This window comes from Hyperolius riggenbachi, chromosome 1 (assembly GCF_040937935.1).
Source record: "Hyperolius riggenbachi isolate aHypRig1 chromosome 1, aHypRig1.pri, whole genome shotgun sequence".
Classification (NCBI taxonomy): Eukaryota; Metazoa; Chordata; class Amphibia; order Anura; family Hyperoliidae; genus Hyperolius; species Hyperolius riggenbachi.
Window position 1 is genome coordinate 78203311 of NC_090646.1, and position 23180 is coordinate 78226490.

The 23180-nt window shown below is 44.2% G+C and overlaps 1 protein-coding gene across 1 annotated transcript in view; it reads left to right on the forward strand.

Annotated features, from left to right (window-relative positions):
* The window catches only part of FGFRL1 (fibroblast growth factor receptor like 1), a 240721-nt gene that overhangs the window by 129390 nt on the left and 88151 nt on the right, over nucleotides 1-23180 (forward strand). Inside the window, exon 3 of the mRNA XM_068275508.1 lies at nucleotides 15271-15543. Coding sequence (XP_068131609.1) covers nucleotides 15271-15543 — 273 coding nt within the window. The remainder of the gene's footprint in view (nucleotides 1-15270; nucleotides 15544-23180) is intronic.

Genomic DNA, 23180 nt, shown 5'->3' on the forward strand with positions numbered 1-23180 from the left:
AGAAAACCCTCAGAATCCCCCATGAGGAGATGCACTGGCCCAAAACCTGTCAGTTCTGTCGAATTTTAACTGTCTACTTTTTTCGCAATAGTGATCCTTTTAACCTCTACAGGACCGCGTCACGCCGATGAGCGTTGCCGAGGCGGCAGCCCCAGGACCGCCAAGTCCTGGGGCCAGCTAATGCAGGAGATCGCGTGCAGGCTGCGCGCGCATCTCCCACTTGGGGGGTGGAGCTCCGCCCCGCCTTCAGTCTCCGAACGGCGGAGACTGTTAGACGGCATGATCGCCGTCTATGTACATGTACAGCGCTGTGATCAGCAGCAGCGCTGTACTGGGGACAGCCGTGTGACACAGCTGTCCCCCTGGGACACTGGAGAGCAATCGGCTCTCATAGGCAGAAGCCTATGACAGCCGATCGCCATGATTGGCCGGCTGTGGGGAGAGAGGGAGGGAAAATATTTAAAGAGACATAATTTTTTATTAGAAAAAACATTAATACAAATATTTGTGTAAACAAAAATAAACATGGGGGGAGAGATCAAACCACACAAACCGAGAGCTCTGTTGGGGAGAAAAGGGGGGGGGGGGGGATCGCTTATGTGCTGGGCGGCCTTGCAGCTTGGCCTTAATGCTGCAGTGGTCCATTTTACTAAAAATGGCCTGGTCACTGGGGGGGGGGATTAGCATTGCGGTCCACAAGAGGTTAATATATCATCACCTTATAGTAATTCTGATTCTTTTACACTGGACCTGAACTCTTGCACAGCACAGGAGGAAAACCGAGAAAATACACTCTGTATGTATTTAGAGAGTTTAGCATGTCTAATTCCCTCTCATCTGTGACTAATCACAAGTTGTCATTTGATCCCTCAGCTGTTTCAGCTGGCTGCCTCGGCAGAACAGCTAATTTGTAAAGAAACGTGATGTTAACCCCTATGTCTGCTTCCATGAAAGCAGGAAGTGGACACACTGCAGATTTATTGCAGAATTTGTATCAGCTGTAACAAAGAAATTGTTTTTCCATAAAAGTTATTATGCTGTTGCTTATCTTTTAGAGCAGAGAGGAAGTTCTGAGTTCAGGTCCATTTTTAAAGTCCAGCTTGGAGTACAGATCTGAATGTACCATGTGACTGCTTACCTCAAATAAAGTCTAAAATGAAAGCAATTTACAGTTATATGCAAGCTTTGCACGAGCGAATTCTTCAAGGACAGCCATTGTGAAACATTATTCACATTTTGTTAAAATTCTGGATTTAATCCTTTTAGCTTTAATTTTGTTGGCCAAATATCTCCCTGACTTGTCTGCTTCAAGATATCTAGAGGTATTGTTGTATCTAGACCATTTCTCATATTGTTCAGCTAAAATTGATTTCAGTTGGTTTCTTGCGTAGAATAGCTCAGATTGAAGTTTAGGGTCTGCTTTTTGTTTGTCTAATAGTTCCAATGTTTTAATTTTTTGTAGCCAGTTGTTAATCAATAGGGTTTTTTCTTTCTTGTGGGCGGAGCTTATCTTGATAATTATCCCTCTAATATACGCTTTATGGCAGCACCATACTGTTGGCGTGGGGCATTCTTCATTAGTGTTTAGATTAAAAAAGTCTATAAGATCAGATGCTATTCTATTTTTGTATTTATCTATTGTAATTATGTGGTTGTTTAGTTTCCATGTAGAGGGGGGATTTGTGGTAGCTTGTTTGTTAATTGTTATGTATAGTGGGGCATGGTCGGACCATGTAATATTACCAATATTTGTTTTCGTGATTGCTTGTAGGAGTGATCTATCTACTAGACAGTAGTCTAAGCGAGAATATGAGTGGTGGACATGTGAGTAAAAGGTATAATCTTTTTCGCTCCCGTGCATGGATCTCCAAGTATCATATAGTTCGTTAGTTCTGATAAAAGGTTTTAAAGAGGGTATTGCTTTTTTTGTTTTCTTATTACTAAGGGTGGAGGAGTCTAGACTGGGGTCAGCAATTATATTAAAATCTCCACAGATTAGGAGGTGTCCTTTTGCTAGTTTTTTAGTTTTTTTCATGAGTCTGTTCAAGAATCGTATTTGCCTGGTGTTGGGGGTATAGACATTTGCAATCGTGTATATCACATCATTTATGGAGCACACTACTATTATATATCTACCATTTTCGTCAATAACTGATTCTATTATAGAGACCTGTAGTGAGTTATGAAAGGCTATGGAAACACCTCTTTTCTTTTTATGGCATTTACTGTGGATCATCGTAGAGAATTTAGGATGCGTCAGTTTTGGGGCTGATTCTATTGTGAGATGAGTCTCCTGTAAACAGAGAATGTGGATTTGTTGATTTGTTACTTCTTTCCACATAGCATATCTTTTTTGGGGAGTATTTAAGCCTTTAACATTATATGATAGGAGGTTAATGGCCATTTATGAGATTTAGTAACAATGCGTACGGTAGATTTTTCTTTGTGTTGCTATGTGGTTCTAACGGATGGGGAGTTGTGAAATGAGGTATTTCCATATAGGTCACAATAGTAGTACCATTCCATATCACATCATAGTTGTTTCGGGTATATGAGGCATTTGATATATAGCGTTGTTTTTTGTGAGATAAGTGAGTACGAGTTTTAAACATTAGAGATAAGCGAATTGCTGGTGAGGACCTGTAAATGAAAAAGAGATGAACAATAACAATAACATAACTTATATCTATTGTCATAACTGTTGTAGGATTGTAAGTGTGCGTTTTAAGCAATAGAGATGAACTCATTGTTAGTGAGAACCTGTAGATGAGACAGAGATAAACAATAACATATCCTATAACTGTTGTCATAACTGTTGTAAGGTTAACAAATAGTGGCGAGTGTAAATCGCTCAACAGAGCTAAGTTCGCCTGAAGTGGGGGTCTAACCATAAGGTTAGGGTGAAGACGTATAGTTCAGGCATTATAACTCCTGTTTGCAGGAAAGGACCTCTGAGTTAATTATATCTTCTCTGGAGGCGTAGTGGTATCCATTGCTGTGAGGCAGTTTTCTTGTGAGTGGTGGGCTGGTATAGGCTCTCTTTCTGGGAAGATGTTCCAGAGGTTGAGAAGATTTTTACCTTCCTGTGGAGTGCGGATCACGTGTGTTCTACCATCGCGGTTGATCAGAAGTTTGACCGGAAAGCCCCATTTGTATATGATTTTGTTGTTTCTCAGTATTGCAGTGATAGGGTTTAGCCCTCTTCTGAGTTGTAGTGTTGTTTGTGATAGATCAGTATAGATTTTGATCTGGTGGTATGGGTCTGGGAGTGACACCAAATTCTTTGTAGCATACATAAATGTCTCTTTAATGTGGTAGAAGTGGATTCTGGCAATGACATCCCTTGGAACTGAGGGTTGGAGAAATTTTGGTTTAGGCAGTCTGTGAATTCTGTCGATTGTAAGATCGAGATCTGTGGTTTGAGGTAAGATTGTTTTGATGAGAGATTGAAGGAAAGGCCTGAGGTCTGAGTCAGCAACACTTTCTGGGATCCCTCTAAGTTTAATGTTGTTGCGCCGGTTTCTATCTTCCATGTCGGCTATTTTAGCTTTAAGCTGGGCGACTTCGTCTGCGGTTTCTGTGTGAGCGTCGACTAGCTCATTATGTGCTGTGGTCATTTCAGAGATCCTTGTTTCTATGTGTGATACTCTGTCACCTAGGTCAGAGATATTTTTATCAACTCTATCTGTTATTGCTTTAAGATCTGATTGTAGAGAATCTCTTAAAGATATCAGCATGCTTTTTAGGATAGCTGTAGAAAGTGGTTGATCTATTATTGGTAGTGCTTGTAGTGGATCTAAGGTCTCATCATCACTTTCCAAGGTATGGTCATCTTGTGTTGTTGATTCAAGGTTATCTTTTGTTCTGAGTTTAGATCTGGCTGGACTTTGTGTAGTCGGGGTGTTCGGAGGAGAGTTATGATTGACGGGTGTCATTGAATTCTGATTAGTGGATTGTCCAGGGTGTCCGCATTTTCTTTGTTCAGGAGGAGCATTGGATGGCTGAGTGTCTAGTGACATATTTGTATCCATATGCAGCTGTTTTTTAGCTTGTGGGTTGTGAGGTACATTCACATAAAAGTCAGTAAGTTTTTTTAACTGCTTTTTTGCATCTTTCTTTTTCATAGCCATAGTAGGTTTCAGTTAGAGGCTTGGGCACTTTACTGAGAGCAGGAAGGAATTGCAATGTCAGAATGAGGTTTTGTAGCTTAGTAGTCGCTAGTGATCAGGAGATTATGCCTGTAGTGGAATAGTCACATTAGGATGGCATTGGGGTAGATTAGTGGAGGAGACAAACGTGGGCTGCTGTTTGCTGGGTTTCTTTTAGGTTTTGCAGTGGCCCTTTTTAATAGTAAGGGATCAAGCTGGTGGTTAAAGGTAGTTTCCTCCTGTTTATTTATGTTTTTAAGCGCTCTCTGGGCAGTTTTCCGGAGTTGCGGCCTAGTGCGCTGGAAAAGCCTGGGCCTCAATTTATGGTCGCGGCCGAGCCGCGGGAGGGGTCTGGCGCGGTAGTTCCGCGGGTGTTCTGAATTTTTTCAGGCTTAGGTTGCTGGATTGAGGAGGGGGTCAGGAGGGTGTCCCTTCGTGTTTGGTGTGAGGATGTCAGTTGTTGAGGGACCCACCTCGTTTTTCTTCTCTGTGCCGGAGCTGCTGGGGGCTTGTTGCTGGTGCAGGAGGTCTATTGCTGTCACCTCTGATCCGGCGATATGTGTGCTGGGGGAGCTTTACTCTGGTGCTCTACCCTTCTGCCGATAGTCTTTCAGCTGCCAGCTGGGTTTTAGGGGTTGTTAAGGTGTCGGATTAGGCTGGATGCCTGTAGGTTGCCGAGTTCTGTGGAGGAGCTGCAGAATTTGCTTCCATCCACCATTAGCGCTAGGCCACGCCCCCCATTATTCACATTTTAAGCACATATAAAATGTATTTCTCCCATAAATTCTATAAATTACTTTTTTTGTCCTATGTTGCTGTCACAGTAAGTAGTGAAAACCTGACAGGTTTTGGACTTTTCCATGCCCTCAAGGGGCATTCTCAGTTGTCACTTTATTTACAAGAGGAGTACCTGAACGGCAGTTGATCAGTCCAGTGTGCAAATGAAAAGAGAGGTTGTCCATCCGGCATCTTTGTCTAGATCTTTTCCAAGAAGTGCTTTTGTAAAGAATAAAGAAAATACTATCCGCCATGAGGAGAATGACTAGTCTAAAATATGTCAGATCTGTCAGCTTTTTACTGCTTACTCTAAGAGACCGCAACATAGGAAAGCAAGAGAAGGACACAGAGGCAGGTCATTGTATACAGAACATGCCTCTGTGTCCTAATGTGATTTGACAAACCCACCTCAGGTTCTCTTTAAGATTGCCTTGTGGGACAGGAAATTGTACGTTTTTTTTTTTGTCACATGACTGAAACTTCCCATAGGACTTGTGACTAAATGCGTGTATTTGTCATGTTGTCTTGTGGTGGAGCGGTTAACCCCCATGGATTCCCTTTGCTGCATCCGTCTGAAGTTATAAAAAAATAAAATGACTGTTAAGTGCTGACAGGCAGAAGCCATGTGTTCTACATAGTAAATCTCGCTAGTTGTGTACTGTACATAAATTGCTGCTTTGATCTCTGGCCCTTTCCGTGAATATAACTGGAGATAGGCCAAGTTATCGAATGCCCCCTTTTTAAAGAGAACCTGTACTGAGTAAAATTATTTAAAATAAACACATGAGGTAACTTCAAATGAACATTACATAGTTACCTCGCCATCAGTTCCTCTCAGAAGCTCACCATTTTCTTCTTACAGTGATCCCTTCCAGTTCTGACAACATTTTGTCAGAACTGAAATATATCAGTTGCTGTCAGTTATATATCAGTTGCTGTCAGTTACAGCTGAGAGGAGAACTGATGTGTCCATTATTCCCTATGGCTCAAGTGGGTGATATTACAGTTTAACAGTGTGCTGACCAGGAAGCTGTTATGGGGTAATAGCCATTTTCAAAATGGAGGATGGAGAATTCCATTGATCACAGTGGAAAAACAGGAGAGGAAAAATAGATTGAGGAGTAGACTACACAGGAGGCAAGTATGACTTGTGTATGTTTATTTTGACTTTTAATGTTCAGTTCAGGTTTTCTTTAAGCTTTTTCCAAGAAGGGAGGGCAGAAGGGGGCTTCATCCAGACCGACTTTGGCAAATAGCGAGTCTGTCTCAGGGGTCTGTATACATAGTCTGTATAGGCCTCGCCCATCAGGTAGAGTTTCTGTCAGCTGTTCTATAGCATTAGGTAGACAGGCCAGTTTGGACATGGCAGACACCTGCCCGGCATGCACAGACTCCCAGGCTCTGGCCTTGTGTGAGTGACTCTCTCCGCTCAGACTTTGATGTGTAGTGATGACATTGTTATGATCATTGCATATAGGCACTTGCTCCTGTATACACTGCCGAAATAGAACAAAAGATAAGCTGAAACTGGCTGCAGAGGAGAACGGCTTAACCCTGTCCATTCTGAAATGTGGCATGCTGGCAGACAGGCTCAGCGATCCAGAAAGAGGACCCAATATTAGTTTTTACTTACAAACCAACATTTTAAAGGGAACTTGAAGTGAGAAGAATATGGAGGCTGCCATCTTCACTCCTTTATAGACAATGCCAGTTGTCTGGCTGTCACGCTGAGTTTTTGGCTTTCGCTTGCTTTTGAGCCAGACACCTGCAGCAAGCATGCAGCCAGTGGAGTCAGACCATAGTCAAAGCATTTGCATGGTCATTATGGGGCCGTGACTTAAAGGGAACCCAAGGTGAGACGGCTAGGGAAGCTGACATGTTTATTGTCTTTTAAATAATGCACATTGCCTGGCTGTCCTGCTGATCCTCTGCCGTTCATACTTTAAGCCATAGACCCTGAACCAGCATGAAAATCACACATTTCTGTCTAAAATCTGACTGGAGTAGCTGCATGCTTGGTTCAGGCATGTGATTTAGACACTACTGACTAGAAATATCAGCAGGACTGCCAGACAACTGGTATTGTTCAAAAGGAAATAAATATGGCAGCCTCCATAGGTCTCACATTTCAGGTTACTCTTAAAGTTTACCTGAGGTGTAAATAAAACCTAAAAAGAATGAAAATTGTGGATCCTGCAGAGGCCTCCCACATTCCTCGGGCCCCCACAGTTGCCCCGCAACCTCTGAAGACTTATTGTGCCCCAATGTCTTTGGTTTAGCATGGCTACAGTAAATGTCTTCAGTCTTTCCCAAAACAGGGCCCAATCTGTATGACCTTCCCTGGAATGTCCGCTTTGTAATTATGTTTAATGTGTTAATAAAGTACACTTTGAACTGTATTGCAGCAAATGGTCTCTTAGGAACTATTTCGCCACGAGTGTGCGAGCCATATGTGAAAAACAAGGCTGAGGCCTAAGTAACTGTAAGGGCCACATTCTTTGCGCATTACTTCCCATCACCATTAAGGCTATTATAAATAAAAGGCAGAGAAAGAGATGGATGTACCTATGCATATATAGGCGTGTGTGTTGGCAGCCATTGTAAGTTGAAGCAGAGCCCCTGAATGTAAGGCCTATAAAACAGGGGGAACATGGGAGGTAAACTACCCGTTAAGATCATTCTTTGTAAGAATTGATATTTAACATGACTCAGATCAATAGCCTGCCCTGTCTCATGGAATATAAAAAATAAAGACATGGAAATAAAGACAAAATCCTTGTCAGGTCCCCAAAGTCAGATGCATTTTAGACTGGAAACTGGTTGTAGAATCCACCTGACCTTCAACACACAGCTGCTGCACCAGTGCAGAGGTTGAAAATGGAGTGTAGGGGTCATATGACTTAAGGTGGGCACACACATCAGATAAAAGTCTTTGGAAAATGAAAGATCACATACCAATTTTACCCCCTTCCATGTAGTATGAGAGCCATACCTACACAGTCTATTCTATGGAGCTGAACTCTTCATCAGATAGAAATCTTTGCAAGATGCTGCACACAAAGATGCCAGTACACATGCAACAGATCAGTATCTGCAAAAGATCTGTTCCTGCCAAATGCATTCATAGTCTATGAGATCTGCAGATCATCATACACACCTTGTTTAACGGACATTCATCTGCAGATCAGATCCACCAGGATGGATCTTTGGATCTGCAGATGATTTTCTGATCTGCAGATGAATGTCCGTTAAACAAGGTGTGTATGAGATCTGCAGATATCATAGAGTATGAATGCATTTTGCAGGAACGGATCTTTTGCAGATACTGATCTATTGCATACGTACAGAATCTGTGTGCAGCATCTTGGAAAGATTTTTATCTGATGGGGAGTTCAACTCAATAGAATAGACTGTGTAGAGTATGGCTCTTATACTACATGGAAGGGGGTAAAATTGGTCTGTGATCTTTCATTTTCCAAAGACTTTTATCTGATGTGTGTACCCACCTTAAGTTAAGTGGGTAGATTCCAGGTGTACGCATGGTTCCAACAGTGGTGATTTAGGTGCAGTGAGAAGCCGAGAGACGGCTCTCCCTACGCTAGGCAATGTAGGGGAATATAACAAATATATTCCTTTTTACTGATGATCTAATTTGTACCTTATTAATTTGGGGTCCAGCTATTGCTGGCACCCAAATGACCAGGGCTGGGGAGTGTAAGCACCAGTTGTACAGCTCTGGTAAGTATTAGACTAAGGAGTCTGAGTAGGATCAATTTTGGGTACCCGGAGTCGGTGGTTTCATAAACTGAGGAGTCGGAGCAATTTTGGTGACCTAGAGTCTGAGTATTTTTTATTTATTTTTTTACGGCCAGTGTGAACCCAGCATTATTTATTTACATATTCTTTATAAAAGCCGAAAAAATTATATTTAGAGTGTTTTGTTTTTTGATTTAGTTTGCAGAACAATGAGTTTTCACACCGATTTTTTTTTTCTTCAAATTCTAGGACTATTATAAGCAAGAAGTTTTAAATCAGGATGATACCATCTATTATAAGAGACATTTCCAGGCTGAGGAGAAGCTGGTACATAATGTAAATGAAATCCTTTCCAGAGAGTGGGGTGATGGGACTAGCACATGAGCTATGCTTTGATATACACAATCTTCATCACTTGCCACTGTGGTAATAGCTTGGCGGATGAGCTTTTTGTCCCTAGGCCTTCTCAAAGGACTAGAGGACATGATCTGCGCATGGAGGAAAAACGTTTTAGCCATTTATTTAGGAAAGGGTTCTTTACAGTAAGAGTGATTAAGATGTGGAATGCATTGCCACAGGAAGTCGTTATGGCAAACTCTATACCTGCATTTAAAGGGGGCTTAGATGCTTTCCTTGCGTTGAATGACATCCATGGCTACAATTACTAGGTAATGCCAATGATGTTAATCCAGGGATTTTATGATCAACAGGGATATGTGAGGGAGCAGGCTGGAGTTGTACTTTGTACTGGTTGAACTCGATGGACGTATGTCTTTTTTCAACCAAAGTAACTATGTAACTATGTAACTATGTATCAAACAATGCTCCTATGAGCTGAGGGAGTTTGTGTTTGCGTTGGCAGAGATAGAGATTTTTTGCATGGGGCCCATTTAAAATCACAGAGGAAATATACATCGAAACCACCCAGCTGTTTGGTGAAACAGGTGGACAATCCAACAAGTTTTTTTTCTTCAGAGAATTGACACTGCAGTTGCTTACCCCTCACAGAGGCCAGCACATTGCCACTTTTGTGTGAGGAAGGAGTATATTATTTCTGTTGTGCTACAGTAAAATATGTGCGTAAGCAAAAATCCATACTTGGGTCGTCAGGTCATTAATTATTGCTCCTTTCTGTGTTATGCTGTAAGATGCAACAGACACTTATGGCCCATACTCACGGGCAACTTTTTGGCATGTCGCTAGCACACGGGAGCGTGTGCGCGACATGCCGGCGACAGCTCGTCGCCAGGACCCTCCGCATACACACGCCGGAGGGACCTGGCAACTGATGCGGCGGAAGCTTTCGCTGTTGTCCCTCCCCCCGCCGGAAGCGCCGTCTATTTGCAATTATGTTGCTGTCGCTAGTCCGCGTACTCACGCGGACTAGCGACAGTTGCGGCAGAGTTGCGGCAGCGACTATTGCCAGGCGATTGACCGCGCCAATCGCCTGCCGACATCAGCGACGGGCGACAGTTCGGGGTGCGCGGGCGTGCAACGCCGCATACTCACGGGCGACCTGTCGCTGCAACACGCGCGCGCCGCATGTTGCGGCGACAATGGTAGCCCGTGAGTATGGGCCATTAAAGAGAGACTGTAACTAAATAAACCCCTCTGGGGGAGACTTACCTTGGGAGGGGGAAGCCTCTGCTCCCAGTGAGGCTTCCCCGACCTCTGAAGCTTGTCGGAATCCAGCGCTGGCTCCCCAGAAACTTCCCTCGACAAGCGGTGATTTATTTACCTCTCTGCGATCCTGCGTAGGCGCACTAGTGGCTCTTAGTTTGGGCTAGGCGGAAATGGCCCAACCCGATCCTATATCTGCTCTACTGCGCAGGCGCATAGAATTCACTTCTGCGCAGTACAGTGGATACGATCGGGTTTGGTTATTTCCGCTTTATCTGAACGAAGAGCCGCTAGTGTGTCTGCGCAGGATCGCAGTAGGTAAATATTTACCTCGCCGCACTTGAGGGATCCCGGCACTCTTATCGGAGGAGGACGGAGGAAGCCTGGTTAGGATCCAGAGGCTTCCCCTTCCCGAGGTAAGTATCCCCCAAAGGTTTTTTTTATTTATTTATTTTTTCTTTAAATCAGATTCTCTTTAAAATTGTTATTTGTTAACTTTAAAGTGGACCTGAACTCAGAACTTCCTCTCTGCTCTAAAAGATAAGAAACTTAAAATAACCTTTACAGAAAAACATTTTTTCATTACAACTTACAGAACTGGCACAGATATCCTGCATTGTATTTACTTCCTGGTTTGCTGGGAGCACAGAACCGGTTAACCTCCTGTGTTTACATATTAGCTTCAAATTCAGCAGAGTCGGCTGACAACTCAAATTACACTGGCTCTTTACTTGCTGAGAAGGCAGAATTGGACAGGCTGTTCTCTATAAACACACACAGGGTGGAGTAATACAGATGAGGACTGATATTGGTTGAGTTGTTGATTTCAGTGCCCTCAGTACAATGTCACATGTGTGGGAAAGCTGAAGGTATGCTTTAAATATCTGTACTGAGCGCAGCCGTAGCTCCTTGTGTGGAGGTGCACACTTCAGTGCGGAAGTCCTTCGGACATCTGAGAGCGTGTGAGAGCCGTGTGTACATGCGGGTATGTCACTAAACATACCAGAGGCGCGGGGATACGGGCGTCTATCCTTACGGGAAGGAGTTTGAGTTGCACTTAAGCAGCTGATGTATTAAATGTATAATACTGTGATAAGCCGCTGCATTAAAACACACATTTTTAAGGGTAATTACGTTGACTTAACGATAACCTGGGCTGGGTATCTAGTAATCTGCTTATCTCTTTAGTACTTATTACTATAAGCAGCCTGTTTGCTTGTGTCATTGGTTGTATATTACTTTATGAGTTCTCTAGGGGTCTTTTTTTATAAGCTTCTTTTAAAGTGAAAACACATAAGATCCATTCACACATATAGAAGCAGCCATCCTGTATAATTGCGTAGTATCAGTTCTATTAGAAATCTGTGAAATGAGGAAAATTGCAGCGTGCTGCTTACAATCAGTGTGGCTCGCGCACTGAAGCTCCTTCCTATTTTTGCTTTAAGAAAATAAGTTTTATCGTCTGCTCTTGTAGGTCAAAGTACCATGTCCCGGCAGCCTGGAGAGCTTAGTGCAACACGCTTCTTTTCGACACAGTGACTGGTTAGCCACCAGAATAAAATAAATCTAAGTCTATTAACCTTTTCAAGCTCTTTTTTTTTTCTTAAAAAAAAGGTGTTTATGATGTTGTGGCTCCTGGAAGAGCGCATTCATTCTGACTATAATTCTGGTTTAAAAAAAAATCTGGTGTTTTAATCTGAAGTAGGTCAGGTGAAGGAGTTAACAGCAGACGCTGTGGGTGGGGCCACTGTACTTTTTGGGTCTGAATCATTATACTGTTTGGGCAACTAGGTTGTAAGGTGAGAAGGTTGCAACCTGTAGCTCTAAGAGCTCATTCACACTTGAAAAAGGCAAAACGCGTTTGCGCGGGTGATTTTACCGCACGGTTTGATGAGCGATTGCGTTTAGTGCTTCTATAGCATGTTAATCGCAAACATTCCCAAATCTCAGAAAAATGCTGCATGTAACGCGTTTGTGATTGCCGCTAATTGTGAAACGCCCGTGATTGGCGGCAATCGCAGCAGTGAGATCACTGCTATATAGTTGCTATTGCACTAGCGCTTAAAAAATAGCTAGCGCTTTGGCACTTAGCGGTAAACGGACACTAATCACCCTAGTATGAATGGGCCCTCAAAGTTTGTGCTCCTAAAAAAATGGCTTGTCAAGGGGCTACTGATCAGGTACAGTTACAGTAATTTCACGTATTAAGCCTGCACGAGAATATCAAATTATATGAATCTGGAATTAGACTTTGGTGTGTTGTGGACAAATTTTCTGACAAAAAGACTACCTCCAGTGTTTCAGGGTTAAATGCTTAGCTGATCTGACATAATCTGGACCCCCCATACCCCCCCCCCCCCCAAGAACACAGTCGTAGCCATGATTCAGAAGTCTTCCAAAGCCTCTGCCTGTGTTTCCACTTTAAAGAGGAACTCCAGTGAAAATAATGTAATAAAAAAGTGCTTCATTTTTACAATAATAATGTATAAATAATTTAGTAAGTGTTTGCCGATTGTAAAATCTTTCCTCTCCCTGGTTTACGTTCTGACGTTTATCTCATGGTGACATTTTACTGCTGGAAGGTGATGTCAGTGGAAGGAGATGCTGCTTGGTTTTTTTGGCAGTTGGAAACAGCTGTAAACAGCTGTTATTTCCCCCAATGCAATGAGGTTCACGGACAGGAAACTGTCAGGACTATGGTCCTGACATCACACTGCGGGAGGGATTTCACCACAATATTTGCAGAACAAACCCCCCTTATGATCCATTTAAAACAAGGAATAGATTTCTCATGGGAAAGGGGGTATCGGCTACTGATTGGGATGAAGTTCAAATCTTGGTTACGGTTTCTCTTTAAGTTCTCTTTTAACGTAATGCTCATATTTATTTGATTTATTAAGCTGTATTCCTGCAACTGCTGATCATTTTTGACATGCAGTGTTCACTGAAGGTAGCTTCTTGTGGTGTATTTGTAGTTGTCTGCTTTCTTTCAGTATCCCAGGTTTATGACACCTCCGCTTTAAGCTAAATACCGTCACTGTCTTTTTTGCCATGTCACAAAGTGCTCCTCTATGGACTTGGTAGGGAACTGGTGCCAGTGGGTCCTGGGTGTGAAAGACAGTGGGCAGCCAAAGGGCAGCGATTCAGCAAACACACAGAAATAAGGCGGATCAAGTTTCTGCAAACTGCAGCGTAGGCGCATCTTGCTGTGAAATGCACGACATGTCCAGAATCGGCCTCGTGCACTTTGCTGGCTCAGCGCGGGCGGATGTCAATTAAAAGAATACATACCTTACATTCCTACAAACAATTATTGCAATTTCATTATTTTAAAAACCGTGTGAGACCCCAACCCCTGCTAATCCATATCTGTAAATGTTATCGATCAGGTGAGCCAGGCACGTAAGCCTTGTACACTCACTAGACCGTTCTTGGCTGAGGTGGTCAACTCTAGTATGTGTATAACAGTTACTCCAGTCCGTAATAATAGAAAATCACAATCACCCTTATTCAATTAACTTTTTCTCCCAAGTTTTCTCCTAGGAGTTTTTTTTGTTATCTTGTGTTAAAAAGTAGTGTCAAAATTACTCTATTTTCTTGCTTGCTGGTGGCTTAAAGTGGATCCGAGATAAAGTTTTACTCATTGAATAGTTGTGTTCCGTTCATATAATTTATAGGGCATTCCTCAAGCCAAATACTTTTTTTGTTAGTTTTAATACTCTTAATTCCCTATAAACTAAACAAGCCTCGCCCACAGCTTCTCCAGAGTGCCTTTGCACTTTGAGCCTTAGTAGCAAGGGCTCATGGTAGCTCAATATGGGCAGGATGAGGAGGAGGTTACCATCCAGAGATTTTAGAGGAGGAGGGAGGAGAGGAGGGGAGTAAAGTTTTCACAGGCTTGAGGGGTGGAGATGCAGGCAAGCTTGCCCGTGTAATGAACATGGCTGCTCTCGTATCACAGGAAAAAGTAGTCATATACTGTTGAAGCTGTTTGAAGCTAGATTTGCTGTGTAAACCATGTAAACTTCAGATATAAGATATATAGACAAATTTTTGTTATAGTTCGTTTTTCATCTCGGATCCGCTTTAAGGCTCATACACACCTACCAGCAATCTGTCCAACTATCTTCCAAACTTGTCTGTTGGCAGATAAGTTGGGTGTGTGTACAGCTGACTAACAACCAGATGACCAACTGATAACAGGTGGTTTGCCAGATCCAACCGGTGGATCAATAAATCCAACTATCAGGCAGGTTGGAGTGTGTGTACAAGTCATTTGAACAACCTTATTGTTTTTTGAATGTGGACATGTTGTGAAGATGATCATATAGCTTGCACGCATAGTATTTAAGTGAGTTGGATGTTAAGTTGGTTGGTGTGTGTGTACGTACTTGTCAGGTAAACACCTTGTTGTGTGGTTGGTTATGCATTAAGTTGGACATGTGTATGCACCTTTAAAGGCAATTTATTAATTGTGTGCAGATATCACCTAGGAGAAAAGGGGAATAGAATAAGGGCCAATGGCCCGAATGCAATTTTTTGTCCTTCCTGAGTTTTCTTCTAAGTGATATTTTCAAAATGCCTTTTAAAGAAGAACTGTAACCAATGATTGAACTTCACCTCAATCAGTAGCTGATACTCCCTTTCCCATGAGAAAGCTTTACATTTTTTTTCGAATAGTCCATCTATTGTCTGTATGGCTGATATTGTGGTGAAACCCCTCCCACAGTGTGATGTCAGGACCTAAGTCCTGACAGTTTCCTGTCTGTGAGCCTCGTTGCACTGTAGGAAATAATGTGGGAAATATCTTGTTACACTTGTGGGGCGGGGTTAGCGATGACTGCCTACTCTTGGCACGTTACCTCTACAGAGCGAATGTAATTACAAAACTATAACAAAAATCAGCTGATCTATTTTAAGAGTAAATGACCTCCAAATTAATGCCGTCTTGATGTTTTCTGTTTTGTAGGTCCTCCACGCATTTCGGATAAAGTGACTCACCGGCAAACCGTGAGATTAGGACGAACCATAAAGCTTCTGTGTCCGGTGGAGGGAGATCCTCCTCCGCTGACCATGTGGATAAAGGATGGGCGGTCCATCCACACCGGCTGGACACGGTTCAGGACTTATGGGCAAGGGCTGAAAATCAAGGATGTTGAAAGCGAGGATGCTGGAAGCTACATCTGCAAAGCCACCAATGGCTTTGGGAGCGTTAATGTGAACTACACCCTCATCGTTATAGGTGAGTGGCTCCATGCATTATGTCTCTGCCTTGTCCAACCTCCAGCTCAGCCAAGTCACAGCTTGGCCCGCTAATCAGCTTCGGAGGGCTCTCCCTTCCTTAATGCACACTTGTACTAAGAGGGATATGGAGGCTGCCCCATTATTTCCTTTGAAACTATATCAGGTGTTGTGTATGTCCTGTTGATTATTTTTCTCTAGTACTTTTAGCTATAGACCCTGAACAAGCATGCAGATCAGATGTTTCTGACTGAAGTCTGACTAGATTAGGCACATGCATGTTTTAGGTGTGTGGTTCAGATACTAATGCAGGACTGAGATCAGCAGGGCTGCCAGACAACTAGTATTATTTAAAAGGAAATAAATATGGAAGCCTCACTTCAGGTGTCCTTTAAGCTACGTACATACGCAAGATTTAAATTGGAGGTGGCCAACAAACGAAGAGTCGTAAAATTATTGGCCCAGCATGCCTACCAAATGGATGATATCAAATGCATATGAATGACCGATTTCAGCCAAGAACACCACTCCAACCTGCCGGATCCCAGATGCGTAGCATTTTTATTTGCCTTGCTCCAGGGTGCGCTGACCTCTCTGAAAGATCCCCGACCACAGCTGTGGTTGCAGGCTACTGCGCATGCACGTCTGTGTTTCTCTCTTGTTCATGTTCTGCACTTGCACAGTTTAACTCTTTGTGAACTGAGCAAAACATTCCCAGCCACGGGAGTGCGCTAGAGAGAGGTGCACGGACACACAGTAGCCCGCGACTTTTTCGAGGGGACAGCCACACCCTGGAGAGTAGCAGAACTACAATGAGGACTCTGAAAGTGCTGTAATAAGCCCTGGGTAATTAAATCCTAAAACTTCCATCCCCCCAGTTCGCATATCCTTTAAAGGCGGCCATTAACGATCCTTCGTATGAACATTTTGGAAATGATTGTTCAGGACCAATTGGAATCGATCCAAGAATCAAATCGATTATATTAATCTGATCGGAATTGGTTAGATTTTTTTTTCCGCTACTGGTCCCAAATGATCATTTCCGATCATTTATACAAAGAATCCTATACAATAATCTTATGTCGCTGCGTCGTCCTGCTGTCCCTGTGTCCGTGCTTTTGCATACCGCGCCGCGCGGGACCCGGGTGGACTTTAGAGGAGGAGGAGGACGGGGGTGAGCGTGCATGTGGTGAGCGCACATGCGCGGAGGCAGGCGGCGGTGCCGTTTTGGGTGGGGTGGTTGTGAAGGTGGCCTAGAGCACGTTATTGTAATAGGCTTAGGTCCACTAGTTGTTCATAAATGAGATCGTTCATCAAATTGTATCGTCAGTGGCCACCTTTAGAAACCCGTTGTCATACTAACACCACCAAATAGCATGCCTCAAGAAGGTAATTAGAGTCCAGCATACAATTCCAGCTCTTCTCTGTCCATAACAACCCCTTGTAGTGCTGAGAATGTAGTTAATAGTTTCAGATGTTTTCGTAGAGTCATGAAATCAGAACTTCCATCCTCCACCCACCCAGCAGAACCACGCTTCTTCCAGATGCCGTGTGTACGAGCACACTCTGGATATAGGATAAGCTGGGAGGATTAGAACTAGATGCATGGCTCTGAATAAACATTCACATTTCTGGCTTCCAAAAATGTCCTTCATGGAGATATCTGGGCTAAGCAGGCTGTGTGTGTACTGCCTTTTGTACAAATAAATGTCAGTGATGGGGATAAACCCACCAGTACAGTGTGTGCAGATGTGGAGTCTCTGTTGGGCCTGGCTGATCTGCCTCCAGCCTCCTCTAGAGTAGACAGAACATGGACCTGTTGGGGAAATATCCAGCTGTTTTATACATTTTTCAAAATGGAATTAAAAGGTAACTCCGTCTTTATAAACTTTTCTGAAAGAGTAGATACTGGAAGCCATGGCAGCAACACAATGGCCCTTATTCCATTCGCGTTTTCTCCTAAGTGATATTTTCACATCTTATCAATAAAATTCCCTTTAAAGAGAACCCGAGGTGGATCTCCAGGGGGCAGATGGGACACAGAGGCATGTTCTCTGCCTAATGACATGGCTCTGTGTCCACCAACCGCTGCTCTCTGCGCCCCCCCCCCATGGTATAGCCCCCCGAGTTTAGCGACAAGATTTGGGGACAGGAATTCCCTGTTTCAGAAATGCAGGGTTTCCTGAACTGCAATTGGGCAGCTCTCTCCCTCTGGCCACACCTCCTGCCGCTCCCCCATCTCCCTGCATGTTATTAGACACACAGTCTCTCAGTGCAGCAAGTGAAAGTGGGCCATTGCGACGCACAGGAGCAGCGGTTTTTGCGGCTACCTGATCTGCTCAGCCCCGTGGATCAGGTAGCCTAATTTTTTTTTTTAGCCCACCTCAGGCTCTCTTTAAGCCACTAGCAAGCAAGAAAATACTCAGAATAATTTTTCCAGAACTTTTTCACCTAATTATAGAGTGCTGAAAAGCTTTTTTTAAACAGAAGATACAAAAATCTTGCAGCCTCCTCTAGAGTAGACAGAACATGACTGCTTACACATTGTACTTTCATGTCCCCTATTTTCCCTTGCTTTGGCAATGCCTGTATGAAATCTTAGTCATGCCAATAAAGCTATATTTGATTTGATTTGAGTGGTGAGAACTACAGGGGGAGTTGTTGCTTGGACAGTTACATGGGTCCCCCTGAAATATGATCGTTAGTCACGGAATACGAAAATGCTCCCATGCTAAAGAGGCTAAGGTACATATGTTGTTCGAAACCAAAAAGGTGTAGATTGACATAGTTAAATAGCTTTTTCAGTATTAAAACTATTTTGTACTGTTTTGGTCCTGATGGCTCTGTTTAGCCATGGTTTATAGTGTACCTGAGGCGAAAAAAAACCAACCCCCAGAAACTTACCTAGAAAGAGGGAAGCCTCTGGATCCTCTAGGCTTCCTACATCCTCCTGGGCTCCACCATCACTGCACGTGCACTTCCAGAACATAGCCAACCAGAGCTCCTCTTCATGCATGAGTGCGGCCATACTGCGCCTGCATGAGTATTGCACAGATGTGGCCTTACTCACATGGGTGCAGCACAGCTGTGCTCATTCATGAAGAGGACCATGGTCTCGATTTTAAAGGAGGGCAACTGCAGTGGTCTTGTGAAGGACACGGGATGGCATACGTGTAATGTCGTCATAGGTTCAGTTGGGCACAGGGTGAGCTGAAAGACGACTCACCCTGCTCCTGCTGAAATCCTGGGAAGGGTTAAATTCTATTTTCCCTTGGAGGGACACGTAATTCGGGTTCCAGCTATTGCTGGCACCCAAATTACCGTGATTTCGGAAGAAAGCCAATGGGGCCGCTATAGCCATAATTCACATTATAGTCTTTAGCGGTGCCCAAGTCAGGTGCTCCGGGGCCCAGATCAGTCACAGAGATGCCCTGATTCACACAGGAAGCCTCTGGAGGAACTTTTTTTTAATTCTTTTTGCCTTTGGCTTACTTTAAGTAGATACTCAGTCAGTGATAGATGCAGCAGCCCATCTTTTGATCAGACTGGTCAGCCATTAGTCTTTCTTTCTTATTTCTGGTCTGTGTACCAATTTGTCTGTCCACCTTCGGAGGAGGTTCTCCTTCCATGACCCCTTCCTGTACATGCCTTGTCCACATGTGATGATGAGCTTCCTCGTCCATCCCCGTCGAGCTGTATTTGAAGTGAGGTGATCATGCCTCAGTCCTGCTCTGCAGTGATGTGTTCAGTCTCCGTGTTTGATGCCGGCGATTGATCTATGCTGGATCAGTCACGTCAGCTCTCCAGTGTTCTGTCCTGGCTTTTGAAGTCCACGAGGATGCGAGGGGTCAGGCCATCTGATTTCATTAGTGGGATTTAAGCTGATGTTAAACAAGCGCCTCTCTAATTGATACCGGCCAGTGCCACATCCCCACTCTGCAAACACACTGCCGTTAAATTAAAGATCTGTTCTAATTTAGGTAAGTTTTCATGCTGTGAATGACTAGTGTGCCAGCTGCAGGATAGAGCAAGGATGCTGGTTCCTTGTGTGAGCATTGATGCCGGTACTAACCAGGGCAAGAATCCAAGGAACCTGAAGCAGGCAATTTGGGCACCTGCTAGCACCGGAAGTTTGGGCGCCGTCATAGGCGCCTATTGAAATAATGGCATTGAGGGGTAATTTGGGCACCTGCGGCATCGTGTAGGAAGTTTTTTTTTTTTTCAGGTTGGGGGTTCTTGTTATGCGTCAGTTAGGGTGTTTGTGCGGGCGGGTGTTTAGGGTTAGGCGTCAGGTAGGACGTTTGTGCTGGAAGGGTTCTGTGTAAGAATGGGCTTAGGTTTACACTTAGTAAAATGTCGGTATTAAATACAGATATTTTACTATCTAGATTAATGGGCATCCAAATTTCCATGCACCTGTTTTCGATAGATGCCAGGGAACCGGTCCATTGGGTTTTATTACTCAAGCCCCATTAAATATTTATCATGGCAAGGTCTGTTGACAAAAAATGTTTGCCTTTATGGAGTAGGGGCTTATTTCCACCGGGTGCCACATCCGTGTTCAAATCGCAACCAGGACACCTGCTGCTGTGGAGCCGCAGCCGAATTGCTATGGCGGGGCTATAGGGAGTCAGATGCATGCTACAAAAAGCTGCCACCCAGAAACGCACCGGCATTTGATTTGAATGGCATGCTGGTGTCTGAATAGGCAGCGGTTCTCCGTCCGGCTTGCATGCAGGGGAACACTGCGTATTCGAAGTGGGTGGAAACAGGCCCTAAAGCCTTGTACACATGCCCAGTTTAAGTCGGCTGAGTCGGCCTTAACGACCGCCTCATCCAACAATCAGGTATGTGTACTGCACCTGACAACCCCAATGCCCAACCGTGAAACACACACACACACACACACACATACCGATCTCTCGTTAATCTGTAGTTAAAAAGCGCTGTACACACGCCAGATGAAACCTGGCTGAGGCAGTCTATAACAACCACCCTTGCTAAGAATCCAGTGTGTGTATGGCAGCCCCTCTCGACTGCTCGGCCAGCGTTTCATCCTGGTGGATCCTTTAGGCCGAGCAACAGGCAAGAACATTGTTCTACCCACATACGCTGCGTGACATCCCTCACACCTCTAAGCAAAAATTGATTGAGCGCGTGTACAGGGCCTAACTAACACTACCGGAAGGGTACATTCCACCCTGTGGCAGTCAGAAGATCCGGTCCTCTTTCTCAGGCTGTGCTGATTCCAGGATTGGAGGTAGACAGGCACCTGAACTCTTGTTTTGCGCGTTTCACGACTGCTTTTACTCCTCTTCTATGATAGTTCTATTTCCCATCCATAAAGTGCTTTGTTATATATGACATATTTGTGGCAGCATTCTGAATGGCACTGTCTTCTCGTAGCCTCTTTATAGTCCTTCAGGGAGCATTGTTGGAGACCACAAGCTCTGGAAGTGTCTGCTTGAAGCCGTCTGTCAGACTTGGCTCCACACTGCTGTTTTCTTTGGTAGCACCACAGGCAGATTTGTGATGGTTTGCTGCATCTGAGATGTGGTTGATTTCCTGACAGGGAGAAGAGTGAAACTGAACACGTCGTTGTATGCTTTACATTCGGCTCTTGGCTTTGTTCGGAGCTTGAGCAGCCTGCGTGAGTCTCAGCATCAAACGTTCCCTTTTGTTTCTACACCTTCAGCAGGAGAAGGGCTGCCGATATCTGGTTGGAGGAACACTCTGGGGAATGCTTGAAGGTCTAGCTTAAAAATCTGTTTCCAGGAATTTTGTTCATCTGCCTGGGATTTCCTCATGCTTTTCTCACAGGCACTCCTTACTGCACAAAATGGCACTCATACTTGCCTTCGGGTGTCTTCAGATCCGCTGTGACTGTCGTAATCGTCGCAAATTGCGAAACCTCATTCTTTTAATCGTGCACCTGTACCCATGTCGCAAAAACCCGGAAACGATTGCTCGTTTTCTGACAAAAACACCTGGGCCAAAAATTTAATGGTTTTTGGTGTTTCCGGTCAACATCACTATGATTATTAGCATTACGATCCAATCACGGACGAAATACAGAACCGCCATGTTTGTTCTTCGTGGTGCCGATTGTAATGTCGATCGCGTGTCAATCGTGGTGCTGTTGTATGATGTATGTCCGGCCTAATCCTGCCCACCACCCATGCCTAACGTGAACCCGATTCTGCATGCACGCCTAACCCTGACCAACCCCCCCACCATGCCTAACCCTAACTGCTGCACCCTCCCTTTCCCTAGTCCAAATCCACTAATATCGCCAACATCCGCTATTTGTGTATGCGGTTTGTAAAGTGGGCAGCTTTGGCTAAATTTCCCCTCATAGCCGCAATTGACATGAGCCTCTACGGTGCTCCTAAATGTCCAGTCAGATCAGTTGAGCCTTTTCAGCATGGAAGACTACAGAGCACAGCCTGACGATTGCTTGGTATACAGGACGTATTCATAGGCACTATGGCTCATTCACTGATCAGACTTATTTGTTCGTAGTGAGAATAGCAGAGCGTAAGATTCCCTGTAATGTTGTGTTGTGATAATGGCTCACAGATTTTCACACAAGGCTCTTTGATGAACAAGGCAGCGAGCTGAGGGAACAAAACATGTACTATGTAACCAGTAGCCGCCTAGAACAGCTTTGTGGCTTACCACAAGATTTGGAATGCCAATTACACTACAAGAACTGAAAATTACAAGTTTGCAGGAAGGAATCTCTCTCTCTCTCCTCACCAGCAACAATACACTTCTACGGATGGGGAAAATGGAACAAAGTTCAGCTCTCAGAAGGGAGAATGAAAAATTGAGATCAATTGGGAAAGCAGGGCAGTATTTGTAGTGCAGTGGGCCCAATAGCAACTGAGTGCTATTTCACACGGGGTTCTGCGGGGCGGATGGCAGCGGCTCATTTTGCTGATGCTAAACGCTTTTCTGCTTCCCTGAAGAAGCGCATGTGACACCACTTCCTGGCGTTCTGCAGTCATGTTGCGTTTTGAGCCCTGAGTGTGTACCAAGCATAAAGGACTGCTGTGAAATCCATAACGTAAATGTTGACCGATTGATTTCCACCTGAAATCCATCAATTCAGTAAATCTGTCTAGGCGAAAAATGTAACTAGATCGCCGGCGGGTCGGGAGAGTGTCATTAGTGGCTTTCGATACGGCAACGACAGATGCAGCAATACATCACCTGTCTGCCGGTTCGAGTCCCTGGGTCCCCGCAGTCTCTCACTTCTGGTGTCTTCTTCGTCTTCTCTTCACTTCCTGTCCCGTCCTGTGAGAAGGGAAATTTCAAACAGTAGAGGGCACTCTACTGTTTCAACTTTCTGCTTGTGACAGGACAGGAAGTGAAGCGAAGATAGAGGAGGACGCTGGAAGAAGTGAGAGACTGCAGTACTCGTGCTGGCCAGACAGGTGATGTATTGCTGCTGGCCGGAGGAAAGCAGGGGTGCGAGGCAGGCAGAGGCAGCAGCAGTTCCACAGGTTGTGAATTGATTTCATGCTGAAATCTATTTGAAACCTGTGTGCAGTGTATGGGCAGCCATTAGATCCCCTTCTGATCAGATTCGATCACAGAGGGATCTATCTGTTGGTCAATCTGGTGGCAATTGAC